The sequence below is a fragment of the Notolepis coatsorum genome, assembly GCF_963971535.1.
Source record: "Notolepis coatsorum genome assembly, chromosome: 3".
Taxonomy (NCBI): Eukaryota; Metazoa; Chordata; class Actinopteri; order Aulopiformes; family Paralepididae; genus Notolepis; species Notolepis coatsorum.
The window spans coordinates 59,402,011-59,420,849 of NC_140167.1; the positions used below are offsets into that span (position 1 = coordinate 59,402,011).

Genomic DNA, 18,839 nt, shown 5'->3' on the forward strand with positions numbered 1-18,839 from the left:
ATCTCGCCTCAGAGTAGAAGTGGATCTGCGCCTCTTTCTCAGCACAACGCAGCCACGTATCATGGAACTATGTTCAAATGTACAAGCACAGCCTTCCCATTAAGTCTCGTTTTTGTTTATTTTTGAAAAGCGCATGTGAACTAATTAAAAAAGAAAAAGGTTCTGCCAACATATTTTGGCTAAATATTCCTCGATCGTTGAATTGAAACAACAAACAGAAACAATTCCATTTGATAATATTCATTCATTTCATTAATGACATTGTGCTGTAATTGTATTTGCTAATAAATATGCATGATCAAGTTCCAACAACGTGTGCTTTTATTTTGATATTGAAATTACGCAATACACGTGTGTGGTGTCGCAAAAAAAAAGATCTAAATAAAATGGGATCGCGGTATGAAAAAGATTGAGAACCCCTGGTCTAGAACAATGGTGTTTAATATTGTCTAATCTAGTGAGTTATCTGTTATGTCGTAGTCATTTAATTTAGTCTGGAAGTTACTGTATGTCTTTCTTACATGATATATTTTCTTACCATTACAGGTATCCCCACCCACGTGCTAATAAACACCACTGGGCTCTCCTCTCCTGCCCGCGCCGATAGGCTGGAGCTCCTGTCCATCACGGGCACCACGGTGAAGACCCTGCCAATCCGGTACTACCCCGAGCGCCAGCCCTACGGCATCTATAACATCACAGAGTTTATCCCACCCAACGAGGCCTTCTTCCTGCGGGTGACAGGATACGACAAGGACGGCTTTCTGTTCCAGAGGGTCTCCAGCGTGTCGTTCTCCAGCATCATACCTGGTCGGTTTCCCCAGCGTTCGATTATCCATTTCAACTACTTACTGGAGGTTTCATGTTGCTGCTTTTAGAAGTTCAACATTTCAAACACTCCCCTTCCCATCCACGACTCATGTGCACACATCTCCAGACAATCTAACACATTAATTGACTTAATGATTATAAAGGCACATCTATAGTGGAAATAAGGGAAGCACTGTTATTACCACACCTTCCAAATTGCCCACTGTTTAATGTCTGTCATAAAAGGAATTTTTTTCTTAAGCCTCAATAGCCTGCAGGGGAAACCCCACCTTTTTTTGTAACTTTTAAAACAAACATTTTAGTTAAGACCCTCCTCCAGCTTGCCCCCCCCCCCCCCCCCCCACACACACACACTTCTACGCCCTTGCTGAATATGCACAGTATTTCAATACATCATCACAGCAGACATATTAGTAGACAAACAACAGGTGATTACACAAACAGGTGATGACAACTGTGATTCCAGTCAATTGTATGTATGGAAAGGCATGACTCGTCATGAGAATACCATATACTGTAGTAGCTGTGATTTCTTTCATGCCCGGCTCAGTGACACATTAACTCTCCGTGTTTTTTCCCCCACGTGTCTTCCCTGTCAGATGCCCCTAAGGTGCTGATGCCTGCCACCACCCCAGGCTACTACCTCCAGAGAGGGGCCATTGGCTGCCAGGTAGAGAGTTTGATCCCCTTCACCATGCGATTCACCCGGGATGGAAAACGACTGGGGGTCGACCAGCTCTTCAGGTACAGTAGCAACAAGGAGGATATGGCAGGGGACGCATCTGTTGGATCGGTTCTGGTAGCCTACAATTGAAACGCCTTCAAAACCTCCTCATTAAAAAGCCTGCATTGTGTCCTTTTTTTCCATCAGTCTGACAACGTTTCATATGGTTGAATGGTTAATCAGTATGTTGCTCAGAGTGCACAAAACATATGCATGCATACCGTAGTCAACCTATCTGCCCAAGTTTGAGCCAAACTGAATGATGCAAGAGATGAGCGACTCCGAGCGAGTCATCGTTGAAATGGACAAACACACACGCACGCATGCATGCACATCACAACAACAACAACAACAACAACAACAACAACAACAAGGGGGGGCCTACATGATATATATGAGTCAAGGACTTGTTCAAGGGGCTCATGTGTTGGAGCCTGCAGAGCCTGCACTCATGCACAGATGATTACAATACCACAATACACAACCTTCATTTTCCCTCTTCCCTCTCCTTTCCGCCGTCCCCAGGGAGTCAGACGGCGCGTCGTGGAACATTCCCGAGGTCACTTTGAAGGATGAAGGCTACTACGAGTGCATCGCTATCAACAGCGCTGGGACAGGACGGGCGCGCACCTTCCTGGATGTGTCAGGTGATTAAAGGAGACACTTTAGAGCAGTTTGACCTCTTGTGGCAGCAGGGCCGTACTCGAAACCATCAATCAAACTTCCCTGGATTCTTATTCACTTAGTTGTTAATAGTAATTGCGTTGCATTTCACAACCACACTCGTACACGCACACACATACCCTCACACGCGTGTGTGCACGAGGGCACGCACACACATAATGTAAAGTGTTGAATTCAAAATTCTACCAAAATGGAACACTATGAAAATAGTAAACAAGACGTACATCTTTTTAGGACCCAAATTGCATTGTGGGACGACGTCTACTAGGTCCACACCAGACAAGAGTAGAAATATGTGTTTATGAGTCACCTGGGACCCAAGGCGAGACTACATTTCTCATTTTGGCTCCGTGTTGAAAAGTGTCTAAAACCCCCTGTGTGTAAATCACAGAGCAATTATCCCTGCGCGCTCTACCCTCCGTTAGCACGGGTAATGAAGTGAGACCGGCCCACAGGACCGAGCATGCAGGCTGTAGTCCCAGGACTAGAACGGGTGGAAAAGCAACGGGCCTCTCGTAGTGTATCTTTGGTCATTGTCTTCGGTAGACTATTGATGATGTTGTCATGGGAATAACAATCGGTGGATCCAAGTTTATAGCCTGGTGCAATGTTTGCTACGTTGCTAATATCCATAGCTGACAGGGAATAAACTCCAAGCTGTTCCCTGGCAACTCAATTCCAGTGAAGCCTTGTATAGACAGAAGTATCCTCTAGTATGTGTCTGCACACCACCGGAAAGACTCATTCATGATGACATAAGATTCCATTTTCAAATGATAAACATACAAGTCCAACTTTTCTCCTGAAATGACACAGTGCCGCTTTAACCCTTTCCAGGTGTTTCAGGTGTTTCAGGCGTCTCGCATGCGAGGTAGAACGCTGAGAGCCGACCAGCGGCCGCGTAACAATGGCCACTGGCCGCATGAGAGCTACAGTACGTAGCCCTGACATTCCAAGACAGAATTCCCAGGAAACCTTTGTAAAACACACGTACGGTATGGGAAAGGGCCGAGAGCCCCCATGGGTAGGTTATTAGCCAATTACATCGGCATGTTGTGGCAACACTTCATCACTGTGTGTAATGAGGGCTGACAGTCAGAGAGGAGTGTGTATGTTCAGTGGTTAGGCTTCATGAAACACTGGCTATGCCTGAGATGCCATGTATACAGTATAGCTGTCAGTTACAGTTTGTGTGTGTGTGTGTGTGTGTGTGTGTGTGTGTGTGTGTGTGTGTGTGTGTGTGTGTGTGTGTGTGTGTGTGTGTGTGTGTGTGTGTGTGTGCGTGCGTGCGTGTAAACGTGTAATCATGAGTGATGGATCACACTAGATGTTACATTAGATGCAGGGGCAGAGGATAATTCATGATATCTCCATATTATGTACCGTATTATGTATACAGGGAGATATACACACATGCACGCAGACAGACACACACATACACACACACACAAGATGTTTTGGGGCAGTGCAATTTATAATGTACACACACAGTTGCTCACACACACACACATACACACACACACACACACACACACACACACACACACACACACACACACACACACACACACACACACACACACACACACACACACACACACACACATTCATAAAATACCAAGAGTGAAATGGTGCAGCAACAAAAACAGTTGGGTTTATGTCATGCTCATGAGATGCAGGCATATATATATTATACAGTGTACACACACACACACACACACACACACACACACACACACACACACACACACACACACACACACACACACACACACACACACACACACACACACACACACACACACACACACACACACACACACACACACACACACACACACACACACACACACACACACACACACACACACACACACACACACACACACACACACTCCTCATTGAATGTGCTGATTGCATAATGGCTTCAGACCAAGCCTCTGGGATGAGTCAGTGTAGCGGTGGTAATAGAACCGTATGGGGATTGTAACCACAACCAAGGCTAATCCCTTATAGATGACTGGTTACCAGTACTCACTGACCATTGGAAACCTGTGGTGTGTAATCCACTGGAATACTCAAACTCAAGTCATTCAATGGGATTACTTCCTCTTGCTTTTTTGAGAGAGAGAGAGAGCGAGAGAGAGAGAGAGAGAGAGAGAGAGAGATTTTTGGACCAAGTTTTGGACCAATCAGGTCCCTCTGTGCCTTGATCACATGTTGTTGGTGAAGGAGTTATATCCACTATATCCGCTTTTGCACATGCACGCACACACATACACACACCATCACTCACTCACTCACTCACTCATCCATTCTCTCTCTCTCTCCCTCTCTCAACCACAGAGCCTCCTCCAGCCATCACGGTGGAAGCGAACGTGACAGTGTCTCCCGGTTCCCATGCTGTCCTCACCTGCGTTGTGGTCAGCACCGTCAGCTACAACCTGACCTGGCTCAGAGGAGGCCAGGAAGCACGCCTGGACCCGCGGGTTCGAGCCCTCTCCAATCTCTCCCTGGAGGTGAGTGGTGTAACCACAGAAGACGCCGGCTGGTACCAGTGTGTCGCCACCAATGAAGGAGGGGCGACCAGGGAACGAGTCTACCTCACAGTGCAAGGTCAGTGGTTGTGTGTGTGTGTGTGTGTGTGTGTGTGTGTGTGCGTGTGTGTGTGTGCGTGTGTGTGTGTGTGTGTGTGTGTGTGTGTGTGTGTGTGTGTGTGTGTGTGTGTGTGTGTGTGTGTGTGTGTGTGTGTGTGTGTGTGAACGATTCGAACCGTACACCGTTCGGCACGACCTCCACGGTTCGGGGCATGTGGGTATTGTTCGTTCAGGGGATGCGCAAATAAAAAATAAATCATTTGGCACAGAGGCGAGAGAGGTGAGCACTGGCTGCAGGCAGCAGCAGCAGCACTGCAGGTGCTAGTCAGTTTGTGGAAATATCAAGCGAAATATAAATCAATCTTCTTTACGACTTTAAAAACATAGCCATTAACATTACATAGGCCTACACACAATCTTGCCATCACGTTAGCAGTTTGTACAACACAACGCACGTTTTAAATATGGTAGCCCGCCAGCTAATACAGCCAATGAAATGTTACCGTAGCTACTAGCTAGCAGAGGAGAAAATGGGAGTCTGAGAGGCGGGGTGTTGAAAGACAATGATAGGCGTTTATTCAGCATCCAAGAATGCTAACATACAACTGTGTTTACTAACTCCAACCGGGACTATTGTCGCTTTTCCACTGCATGTTATCAACTCGATTCAACTCCGGTAACCGGTAGAGTCGAGAAGGTCCGTGATGCTAAATTGTCCGTGCCGTCCCCCAACCCATAGATAGTTCCAACTCACCGAATTACGTTAATCCACCACAGTTGCACTCAATATTTAAATAATGTTAGTCTAAATAAATGTAGACAGATAATGTACGTATTTTAAAAATAGAATGAACAGAGCAGTGTTGTTTTGAAACAGTACAGTGTGTGTGTTAGTTTGATGTATGCTGCAATTTATATTGATGGCCTTCTAATTTTTTTTATGTATTTATTTTAAATAACAGTGACACTTTTCCCTTTGATAAGAAATCCAGCCATATTCCTTTCATTGTATTTCAAATACTGCACTTTAATTTCAAGCGGAAAACTAATCTTTCCATTAAGAACGTTAGGTTATGACTATAACCAAGTTCTGTTAGTATAGCGACGCTCGGCATCGCTCTCTGCACTATCTCGCATATGTGCACGCGCACTGAATAAAGACCACAATGTACCTTTAATCCCAATATTCGTCTGACCACACCCCTATCAGCTTACCCATATAAGCAGGGGTGGGGCCACCCACTCGCCTCCTTCCCAAGCTTTCGCCACAAGGCGAGGTCAAAGGCTGCAGCGGCGTCGGATGCCGAGCGTCGCTATACTAACAGAACTTGGTTATAGTCATAACCTAACGTTCTGTATCGTATCGCTCTCGCTCGGCATCGCTCTCTGCACAAGGGAGGCCGAGCGAGAGCCAACGGCCGACAAATACACCCCGCTGACAGCCCCCCACAAACCATCAGAACAGGGAGGGCCGAGCCCCCCCGACCCCCCCTAATGGAGGGCATCCCCCCTATTAGGGGCTTCACGGGAGGGCGACGGACCCGACCGTGCGAAGAGGCACTCAAGCAACTCAACGCACAGGGTGAGCAGACCGTGGCTTGACCCCACGACTACACCCACGCACAACCCGCATGCCACCCGGGAACGAACGGAGGAACGACCTCGTTACTGCCCCCAGAATCACGGGGTCAAGGGCAAACCCACCCCTGTGGCAAGGCCGTAGCAGCGGAGCGCGAAGGAAGACCCAGACCCACCAAAAGGACTGGACTCCCTGGAATGGGGGCCCGGAGAAGAACAGGCAGTCAGCATGGCCGTAAGCACACAAAAAAGGTTAACCAACGGAAGCAGGCAGCGCACCGGGGAAAAACCAGGCAACAGGCTGTTAACCCTAGCCTGGAGACTGCGGACGAGACAGGCGCCAGAGGGGACAGCTGAACACAGCCGCCCCGGCGGAAGGAGCGTAAGCTGGCGGTGTTGCATGACCAAGCCTCCATTTAAAAACCCCCACCCAGAGGGGTCAAGGCAGAGAAGGCTGACACGATTGGCAGACGTCATGAACGTGCAGGGGCACCCTCAACCGGTGAACCCGAGAGTTGACACTGCTCCAACACACCAGGGAATCAACCACCTCGGTGTTACCCAATGCGGTGGTTGTTCCTATAACCCCTCAAGAAAAAACTCCAAAACACACCTGCGGGTATACACCGGCTATACCGCAGTACAAGTGTTTCAGTTTTCAAAAAAGGGTTAACCCAGGCCTACGGGTCGACGAAACATTACTTCGGACCGGGCCTGGCGGTACGGGAAGCACAGGGTCACCAGAGGAGGTCAAAAAACCACCCCCACAGGCCCCTCTTCGCCATGCGTGAGAGAGGAGCGAAAAAGAATGGAGAACCAGCCCCTAAGCACACCGTACTTGGTATTCCCAGGCGGTCTCCCAACCAAGTACTAACCAGGACCAACCTGTGTAGCGGCCGAGATCCGACGAGATCGAGCGTGTACAGAATGGCATGGCTGTAAGCCATTACAACAGTGCTGAGTAAAAACGTACCCAACCAGGGTCCCCATAGCGCTTAACCCTGTGACACCCAGACCGACCTGGCATTTTTCCCCCTGAAAAAAGGCCAAGTCCCTCAGGGTACCAGAACAGCAGATCTGCATCCCCGGCGGACAACGGGTTCAACTGATCTGGACCAGCGTGACCAGAACCAGTCCCGTGCCCTAAACACGCCGACATGCCTACTCCAGGAGAAGGGCAGATATGCGTGTCGATCTTAACATGAAAAGAAGGCGCCACCCAGACGTTCGGGCGAACCGCGCCTGGTGGCCCACCCCAAGGGCGTGAGACCCCTCTACATATGTTCAGATCCATTCCGTCATCATCCCCCAGACATGAACGAGAATCCGTCGAAAAACCAACCCAGGTCGTGGGATTTGGTCGTCGGAAGAGGAAAAAAAAACCCATCTCAGTTGCTTTATAAAAACGCTGTTTCAACCACAAGCAACCAAGGCGTGCCAGTCAGTCGCCTGTTTACAGCGAGCTAGCACTATACGTGCGTCGGGACACACCCCCATCAATGAACAGGCTATTTAGACCTGTCATTGAATCTCCAAGGCGCCCAGGGGAACGACAAGAGGGGTGTGACACTCCCTAATTCCAACACTTCTTGAATAGAAAAGAAGGAAGCATCAACAGTATGTATCCCAGTCTACACAGCCGGGGGTAAAACATTTTCACATTTTTACATCCCACCACCCTCCCATAGGAAGGAGACGGGGATCCCCAGAGAGACTTCCCACGCGAGCTGTACAGATTGAAAAGAATATATTGCACCTTGAGCCATGTAAAAAATTGGTTTTAGGGCTCTCCGGGGAAGAGGCACTGAACCCATACACACTCAATAATCTAATTGAATCGAATACATATACAATAGAATAGGACCCTTCTAGAGGGTCCACTCACTTTGACAATCTGAGGAGGAAGGCTCTGTACTCTGATGGAGGCTCCCTCACATGGAAGAAGGAGTCCGAACTCACAGAAGGCCCGAATAGGCGCTTGGTGAGGAGGAGCCCTGACCACCCCCCCGAAACAGATCCACCACATGGACCTGAACAGCACACGGAAGTCCTACCAACAGAGACGCGCACGGTGACGTACTCTATGGCGGGGGAATTCCTGCGGTGCACAGGCCCAATATACCAGGCCGTGGGACCAGGAAACTCCCCCCCCCCCCCCGTAACGTGCCGAACCGCCACGTGACGGGAACCTTGAAGGACAGGGGGTGTACCCCTGACCGACAGAAACAAGGGGGAGAGGAAAGGTTACCAGTTCACCCCTTTACGACCCCACACCCATGATACGATGTAATGACAAAAAGAGAATATGACACAGTCATAGTCAGCTCTATAAAGCGTTTGACAGCTCCACACAGCCCATGAGCTAACCTGCTATCTGATTTTTACTAAGGAAAAAACACAGAATAGAGAGAGCTCTAAGAGCCCCGGTCCAACATACACATGTGCTTCTGTGGCCAGTCCAACCCAGTTGTAGGTCACATGACACACACAACCCATCATCACCTACAAAAAATGGCAAAAACACTCAACAGAGGAACGCCGTTTTTCACAATGAGAGAATACATCATTCTCGATTAGTATCGGCCACAGGCCTTGCTAAGCACACACGACAGTGACCAAACCATTTTTTCTTTTAGGAAAATAAAGTTTCTCCAGCAGTTTTAGCACAACCTCAGCAATCAAGCTAAGAGTTACATCGCATCCCTACCACACAAAAGACACAATTAGTGCACAAACATGTCTGATAGGAGGATGAAAAAGTCCCCAGGGAACCGGGGGGAAAACACAAACCTCTTATTTTACCCTCAATACGGCCAGTTAAAACAGGAAAACCTGTTAATATGTGAACACACTGTTCATTGTCATCACAGGCTGAGAAAAGAACATTCTTTTACTCACTTGTCACCAAGCATAGCTTCATAGGTTAGTTACCTTAGTTGTGAGTACACGGTACATATAAACACCATGATGTTTCTCACACAACAACCAGATCATTACATCCCGATTTGCACGGAGAAGCTAACTGCCAGTGACAAAAACAGCTCACACATAACCCGCGCCGTATCCCAAATGCATTGCAGCAACACACGTTTTGGGAAAAACATCGTTATTCACAATACATTTAGAAAAGTAAAACCAGAAAACGTGTTATAAGGTCTGGTCAAACCTGTTCCTACCCGGAACGTAGATCAGCGAAGTGCAGTCACAGACACCGTAGGAACACAGCCGCTCCTGTGTTGTTCGAACTGGGCAGCGTCGCCGCTCCAACCCGCACTACAGTCCTCTTTGTTGACGCAACCTTGCCGTCCTGGCTCAGGGCAGGGTCGACGAAACATCCCCTGTCAAGGATGACGTCGTAGTCAAGAGTGTAAAACATGTTAAAAACAAAGCACGTTCAACCTAATAGCATCAAGCTAACGGCCGCTCCAACCGTTCGGGCGCTACTGCTCACGGCGGCGCGCGAGAAGCCAAAGCTACCCCTCGCCAGGCCATGGCCTATAGCAGCAAGCTAACGTTACCTAGCGATCACGACATGCTAGCACCGCAGCTAACAGCTGACTGGCTAACAGTAGGCCCACTAAACAGGCCATGCAGCGATCCCAGCAGGCTAACGCAGCAGTTAACAGCTGACTGGCTAACCGTAAGCTAAGCAGCTATCACCTGAACATGTAAACAATGACATAACACTCACCCAGACAGGCCGCCGTTCTGAACCTCTCCTCACTTTTTAAGAGAAAAGAGAAAACAAGATGTCAACACCGCTTCACAACGGTGATTTTACCAACACCCGACGGAATCAGCACAATACCAACTGGCCTGTGTAGCTGACTTGAACACGGATCTGCCGCTATCGCACATCCATGCACATATCCCCTCGTGAAGGAATACTCTCATTTGGATATGAAAGATGGGGCCTTAACACGGTGACAGAGAGAATCCACTCGTCCAGAACACACAGGGATCACCAGTGTTAATGGTCGCGGCCCACTAGTTAAAACTATAATGGTCTTCAGACCAAGGCCTTCTGTCGCCTAGGTGGCTGAACAAAGGACCCTAGCCTGGGGCCGGTTTCCATAAACATTGTCAAGTAGCCCCCATAGCACTAACAGACAAGTGGAGCCTGCCAGCAAAACACTACTCACCCAACCTGGAACGCACCGCTTCTCACAACAGCGGCATGTCCGACAGTTCAGCTGTGGCCTGACAGGTTTCACCCCAACAGACACAGCAAGGAACTGCAGTTGAGAAGCATGCAGCGGCGTGCTCCCAATACGAAAACCGGTGGAGGATTTTTAGAATGATCAACATCTTCCAGACACTCCAGTACGAAGACAATATCGCCGTATTTTCTCGAAAATAGTGAGAGAGAAAATAAAGATATGATGTCAACGTATCCTTGTTTCCCAAAGCTGCTCCTAATCCTTTCCAACATGGTGTAAAGTGTGGGGATCTACCGAGGCACTTCTTCCTTGTGGTGAAAGCGAGAAGGAGGCGAGTGGGTGGCCCCACCCCTGCTTATATGTGGTAAGCTGATAGGGGTGTGGTCAGACGAATATTGGGATTAAAGGTACATTGTGGTCTTTATTCAGTGCGCGTGCACATATGCGAGATAGTGCAGAGAGCGATGCCGAGCGAGAGCGATACGATACAGAACTGACAATCTTTTGGAATTTAAACATTGTTGACATTGTTTTTTTGTGTTTATATTAAAGAAAGGAAAGTCTAGTGCTGGCTGAGCATATTGTTTGTTTGCACTGCAAGTTAATACTTTGACAAATGTAGCCTATATTTTCAGTTCGGTGTTTGTGTGCCAAACATTATTTAAGGCAAACCACTGTAAACCTTTTTTTTAGATTTTTTTAATAAATGAGAAACATGTTTAGAGTGTTACATTTCTTTTAATAAAAAACAACGTATATCGAACCGAACCGAAAACCGCTAGCCGTGATACGAACCAAACCGTCGATTTTGTGAACCGTTCCACCCCTAGAGTCTACTGTTAGATTCTGATCAATCGCCCAGTATCATGTCTTCTTGTGTTATCAGCTCTCCATCCACTCCCTCTGCGTTGTGTAATTTTAATGATCCTGACGTCTCATATACTGGCTGTACAATCCTTATCTCTCCCCGTTAGTGCAATCCGCAACCGTAGTAATTCTCCACCTCCATAAGAATTCGACCCTCAGACAGCATACCTTTCTTGAAAGAGCGTTGTTTATTGATATAAACAGAAACCTCATCTCAGATGTTATCATATTGTATTGTCATTGCTATCAGTCCAATAGTGGCTCAGGCCTGTCGTTAGCCGAAACCCTCCTCGTGTTAGCCGAAGCTAATGATGATGTGTCATTCCCCCCCCCCCCCCCCCCACCGGCGAGGGTGAGAGGGAAGAGAGTCTCTGATGGTTTCTTCCCTCTTAGTCTCAGTCAGATTGTAGTCTGCCCCTTTAACCTTTAAACACATTTCAAAACGTTTCATTACTGTGTGTCAAACCCCCCCATCGCTCTGCTCTCTGTCTTCTGTGCCCGCCGTATCAGCTTGTTGTGTCCTAGATCGGAATGTAAACATTCTGCCCTGCTCAGTGTGGTACTCACACTAACACCCTATTCTTCCACCGCTCAAACCGCCACCACCATCACCATGCACATTTCGACCTCTCTGACCTGGCACCTTTAGATGCTCTCATCTCCCCCCAATCTATACATCACATACATTGAAAAACACCAGTTTTCTCTCACTACCACTCACTCTACTCAACTACAAAAACACTGTGAGTCTACTACTCTACTACAAAAACACGGTGAGTTTACCACTCACTCTACTCTACTACAAAAACACTGTGAGTCTACCACTTACTCTACTCAACTGTAAAAACACTGTGAGTCTACCACTCACTCTACTCAACTACAAAAACATTGTGAGTCTACTACTCTACTCAACTCTACTACACTACAAAAACATTGAGTCTACCACTCACTCTACTCTACTACAAAAACACTGAGGGCGGGATCCACTAAGAATGGATTGCGCGGTGGACATTGCACCCTTAACTGCGCAGGGTTTGCGTGCGGTATCTGCTCCGTCTTTGCGCGCTATCCACTAAGGACATTGCGTGGATGAGATACCAGCGCAGTTTTTCCCTGATCTGTTCCAGCGCAGTTGGCTCGCGGAGCAGTCTGCACCTGACAGCGCTGAGAGAGGCAGAGAGAGAGAGCTCGGAGGAGCTCGGAGGACGTTCACTTGTTTAAACAAACTGTATAAACTTTCTGGTGGACCAAATGCTCGCACACACACACACTCTCTCACTCGCACACACACACACACATACGCTTGCACACTCTCTCATTCACACCCACTTCCAAAAATCCTGCGCTTCCTAGATTAGGTACTATATAAAGTGCGCAAACCGCACCACCATGCTCCACTTAGTTACCACCTTGTCTGTGAAGACGGTAGGTGCGTAGCGTTAACGCATTTTTGGATGAGGCTCATTTGCATAGAAAGGGGACATGTTCCGCCCATATTACCTCATTTAAATATGCGATAATTGCACCGGACGCAATGCTGATGGAACACAGGTACCACCTCATTTCACCTGTTGCGCGTCCTCTGTGGATAGCAAACTGAGTTTCAGAGCGATATGCACCGACTTTGCGTCGGAAAAAGCTTCGCAAACCCTTTGTGGATCCCGCCCTGTGAGTCTACTCTACTCTGCTCTACTCTACTCTACTCTACTCTACTCTACTCTACTCTACTCTACTCTACTCTACTCTACTCTACTCTACTCTACTCTACTCTACTCTACTACACTACAACAGCACTGCTGACATAATGTTAATCTTTTGAGAACCAATGGTGTAGATCAGGGGTAGGCAACCCTAGGCACGCGTGCCTGCATAGGCACGCGGGGGCATTTTCATAGGCACCCCTAGGGGGCAGCATAAATGTTATAGTGAAATATTTTGCAGTGTTGTCGCATTTATCTTGTTGAGATCCTCCCACAGGATCTTTTTACTACCACATATTTAATTGAGACCATTTATTTGTTTATTATTTCAATTTAGCTGGAAATACATTGCTACATCATTCAGTAACATTTGCAGAGCCTTATAATAAAAACATTATTACGGTCACCATTGTGACCAGTGTGATTAATCAACAAATTTTATTATTTATTTTTCTATTTCATTGAACATTGCACATGTTAAAAGCAATTGTTTTTACTCAAAATGTGAGTATTACCAAGTCAACTTGTGTTCTTAAAACAATGACAATAAACATAGTTTTATTAGGTTGAAATAATGTGGTTGTGTACTTATTTTTCTGTTAACTTATTATGGATTGAAAACTGAAAACCTTAATGCACAGTAACTGAACTCAATATTTTTAAGTTCTGGTAACTTATTATTATTTATTTTTTTACAGTGTAGTCTTGCGATCAATCAAAACTTATTTACACATATACCTCACATTCACCCTCCATTCACATCCTGGTGTTCTCCTGGTGTTCTCCATTAGGCCTGTAGGTGGAGCTATGACAGCACACGTACAGTACACACACCGATGGTGTGTGATGTGTCCAAAAATGAATGGGCAAATGTGAGTGAAATGGTCGCACTGTATGCAGCTGTTTGTCTGCATTGCACCCCCCCCCCCCCCAACTCAGATTTAGGGTTGATACAACCATCATAATAATATTGTTAATAATAACAATAACAATGATGTAATAATGTAAAAATTATCATTAAAAATACCTGATTATGAGAAAAAAAATTTACGATGCATGGAATATTGTTGAGGCACACTAGTTACAACTATATTTCAAACAGGCACTCCATGTCAAAAAGGTTGCTGACCCCTGGTGTAGATGAAGGCATTTCTCTGTGTTTGCAGTTTTGCCAACTTACAGTTTGCTGTTGAGATGTGTTTGTGTGTATGTTTGTGTGCGCACATGCATACATTCGTGTATGTGTGCATGTTGGTATGTGCAATGTGTCAAAATGTACACCACTGTAAAAATCTGCGTGTGTGTGTCTGTGTGTGTGTGTGCGTGTGTGCGTGTGCGTGTGTGTGTGTGTGTGTGTGTGTGTGTGTGTACAGTATGTCTGACACACTGAAATGTATACCACCTGAGAATGGGAACCCCCCTCCTCTCTATAGCTCACCCTAAGTCTTTATCGTACGTGTGAAAATGATTTACACAGCAGCTCTCAGACTGTGCTCTGCTGGCCTACAGTTTTCCATCTCCGGACAGCTTGAGTCCCGGTCTTCGCTCCGAGCTGATACTGAATCAGGAACACATTGTCTGGCAAACGGAAAAGATGTACACTGTAAAAAATTTCAAATATTTGTAGAAAAGTAATGTTTACTTTAAACTCCAAACCTAATATATAGACCCACCCAACCTCCCCACGACCGCCCCACCGACTGCTTCACGACCACCCCATCGACCGCCTCACTGATCGATCCAATGACGACCCCCTGACTGACCCATCCACCAGCCGATCTATTGACCCACCGTCCCACCGACCGCGCCATCGATCGACCCACCAACAACCCCCTGACTGACACACCCACCGACCGTTCCACTGACGAATGCCGTAATTATAGAGTCGCTCCTTCCAAGCACCTAATAACCTTGATACTGTACTCTGAATACAATCACTGAGCCTGTTATGTTTTGCAGTGGGCTGTAGCCGCTAGCTGGCTAGTGCTGCAGAGCCTTGGCCAGCGCCTGGACTGGAAACAGCCATGTAATACGGTGATAAAAGCTGCTATTAAGCAGATGAGCACAGGGGCCCTCAGGGCCCAACCAGGAGGTAGATGAGGGAGGGGGAGAGGAGAGAGGAGGGAGGGAGGGGGAGAGGAGAGAGGAGGGAGGGATAGAGGGGGGAGAGGAGAGAGGAGGGAGGGAGAGAGGGGGGAGATGAGGGAGGGAGGGGGAGAGGAGAGAGGAGGGAGGGATAGAGGGGGGAGAGGAGGGAGGGGGAGAGGAGCGAGGAGGGAGGGAGAGAGGGGGGAGGGAGTGAGAGAGGGAGATGAGGGAGGGAGAGTGGGGAGAGAGAGAAGGGTGGGAAAGAGGAGAGAGGGAGAGGAGGGAGGGGGAGAGGAGAGAGGAGGGAGGGAGAGAGGAGGGAGAGGAGGGAGGGGGAGAGGAGGGAGGGGGAGAGGAGAGAGCGGGGAGAGGAGAGAGGAGGGAGGGAGAGAGGGGGGAGGGAGGGAGAGAGGTAGATACGGGAGGGAGAGTGGGGAGAGAGAGGAGGGAGAGAGGGGGGTGGGAAAGAGGAGGGAGTGAGAGAGGATGGAGGGGGAGAGGAGAGAAACAGAGAAATGGAGAAACAAGGCAAAACAGAGAGGGGAAAACGGGAAGAATATATACAAAGAAACAGAGAGAGAGGAGAGGAGAAAGACGAGAGAGGGAAAGAGGAGAGAGAGAAAGAGGAGAGATAGAAATAAGAGTGAGAAAGAGGAGATAGGGGAAAAGGAGAGGAGAAAGAGGAGAGAGAGCATAGAGAGGAAGGGAGAGGAGAAAGAGGAGAGAGAGAGAAAGAGGAGAGGAGAAAGAGGACATAGGGAAAGATGAGATAGTGAAAGAGGAGAGAGGGAAAGAGGAGAGCGAAAGGGGAGAGGAGAAAGAGGAGAGAGAAATAGGAGAGAGAAAGAGGAGAGAGAAAGAGGAGAGAGAGAAAGAGGAGAAGAGAAGAACTCTGGCGGGGGAAACAGAACAGGCAGAGAGAGATCATAAAATCCACAGAAAAGTAGATAAACCTTTCAGAGAATATAGAATTCAGTCACTACTGTTATGTAATGAACCCACTGTGTTTGTCATTCAACCAACAGTCCTTCTTAGAGAACCTAATTCATGTGCCAGATGTGTGTCTGGAAGTTACTTGTGCTTTTCAACCCGTCCGATGTTGCTGCACACTTACAGTAAGACAGGTATAAGTTACCCACGAATAAACAATCTAACAAACACCTAACAATTTTGTTTGTAAATGTCATATAGCCTAAAAAGCAGCATGTGATCATACGAGAGAAAATTTGAGCAGTTGCAGGCCAAGGAGAAAACATTATTATAGGCTGATTTCATTGAAGAAGATGTTTTGATGTTGATTTTCCCTACAATTGAGCCATATCTCAAGACAGACCTGAACTGACTTCAAGGCAGACCAATGTGCCTCACCACCAGCACCCGTTGAGAACCACAGCGATTTGATATTGACAACAAAAACAACAACATAAACATTATCGACTGCAACAAGGGATGTGTTCATATTAACACGTGTTCAAATTCTGCAGAAGATGTGTCAACATGTGTCATGTCAACACAAGATGTGTTAAAAAACGACACATCCTGTGCAGAATATGCACACATGGTGACGACACATGGTGAACACATCTCCATCCACTCGCACAGACAACTGAACTACACAGAGTAGAGCTGGGCTCCAGTGTGTTTGTGTCGTTGCTCCCGTCAGGGCCTGAAGAGGCAGAGCTGCTCCACACGGTGACACCTTTTCAGTTGTTTCAACTTAAAAGCTCAAGTAATTAAAAACTTGGTTTGCCTTGATCCAAACTTCCAAAACCTCCTCTCATTATCTGGGAACAAAATCATAGTTCTTCTTTAGACTAAAATTAGGTGACGTTGCTTTTAAGTTAAGCTAAAACGTATATATCTGATTCATAAATTCAACACTTACATTTTAAGAGCTTTTAAGTGGAAGTGTTTTTGTGCAGTGCAGTCCTTTTCAGGCAGAGCAGTGGTGTTTTGAGGGCAGCCCCGCTGCTCTGCCCTGTCATTTTGTCTCCGCTCATTGAGTGACAAGTTGCTCAATTGACATAAAAAAGTTTCCCAGGCTTTGGTGCGTGTTGTGTTTTTTCTTGCATACGTAAATGTTTGTTCCTTTCAGCTTTTTCTGTCATGGGGTCTTCTTTTCTCCTTATTTTTATTTGCCAGATGTTTTTTTACTTCTCACACTCTCCCTATACTGTACCTCTCTCTCTCTCTCTCTCTCTCTCTCTCTCTCTCTCTCTCTCTCCTCTCTCTCTCTCTCTCTCTCTCTCTCTCTCTCTCTCTCTCTCTCTCTCTCTCTCTCTCTCTCTCTCTCTCTCCCCATCTCTCTCTTTCCCTTCCCGCTCTCTCTATCTTTCTCTCTCTCTCTTTTTCTATCTCTCTTCCCTTTCTCCCCCCTCTATCTTTCTTCCTCTCTCTCCTCTATCTATATCCCTCTATCTCCCCTCTCTCCCCCATCTCTCTCCCTTTCTCTCTCTCTTTCTCTCTATATCCCTCTCTCTATATCCTTTCTCTCTCTCTCCTCTATCTCTATATCCGTTTCTTTCTTTCTCTTTCTCCCCCTCCCTCTGCCATTCTCTCTCTCCCTCTCTCTCTCTCTCTCTCTCTCTCTCTCTCTCTCTTCTCTCTCTCTCTCTCTCTCTCTCTCTTCTCTCTCTCTCTCTCTCTCTCTCTCTCTGAACAGCTGTCAGCAGTGCTCAGTGTGTTCTAATTACCTGGTCAGGTTCCATCCTAGTCATTAGCACTGCTTTGAAGTAGACTAGTCTGCTAACACCATACTGCAGCAGGAGAGAGAGAGAGAGAGAGAGAGAGAGAGAGAGAGAGAGAGAGAGAGAGAGAGAGAGAGAGGGGGGGGGGGAGGATTGTAAGGAAGAAGAGAGATAGGGGATTCAAGGGGAGAGAAGGAGAGAGGGCTGGATGGGTGGTAGTGGTAGGAAGCAAGTGAACAAGTGATGGAGTGAGAGAGAGAAAGAGAGAGATATATGGAGTGAGGTAGGGATAGAGAGGGGGGGGGTATATGGGCAAGGCAGGGGATACCAAAGACAGGTTTGATCCTGACACACTGAAGGCGGTGCCGAGTAAGTGTAGAACTATGTGTCTCTCTCTCCTTTGAGGAACCTCCTACAGTCATTATTCCTAGTTCCTAAAACCACAGCCGTCACTACCCCCCCCCCCCCCCCTCTCACAGGGCACACTGACCTACTGGGAGAGGCAGGTGAGGGAAGGCAGGGATTGGCTGTACATAAGGAACAAGAGGCTCCTGGTGTTGTACTGAGACCTCTAACCTTTGACCCCGTGTTGTACAGTAAGCACTTTGTTTGCCTGGAGATGAGCAGAATAGAGGTCAGGATTACGTCTGAATAAAGAAAATAATAACGACTGCCAAATCTGATTTACAGCAGTGAAGTTCTCAATCTTTTCATGTCAAGGGCCTCCAAATTGATCTGGTCTCCGTAAGTGGCCAAATCTGCGCAGCTGGGTTCCGATGAATGAAATATGTCACTCATTCTTAAACAGCAAAGCGCGTTCATGTTCACCTGAATCTGCATACAGACACGCCCCGCAGCTCCTTATAAGGTGAATGAGGCGTGTGCAAACCGCAGAGGGCCGTGTGCAAAACAGCAAAAGGTCG

At 47.3% G+C, this 18,839-nt stretch overlaps 1 protein-coding gene across 1 annotated transcript in view; it reads left to right on the plus strand.

Moving 5' to 3' along the window:
• The window catches only part of hmcn1 (hemicentin 1), a gene marked incomplete at its 5' end in the record, with an annotated part of 337,372 nt that overhangs the window by 125,501 nt on the left and 193,032 nt on the right, over positions 1-18,839 (plus strand). The window contains 4 exons of the mRNA XM_084311219.1: positions 547-810; positions 1,431-1,575; positions 2,081-2,202; positions 4,586-4,855. Coding sequence (XP_084167345.1) covers positions 547-810; positions 1,431-1,575; positions 2,081-2,202; positions 4,586-4,855 — 801 coding nt within the window. The remainder of the gene's footprint in view (positions 1-546; positions 811-1,430; positions 1,576-2,080; positions 2,203-4,585; positions 4,856-18,839) is intronic.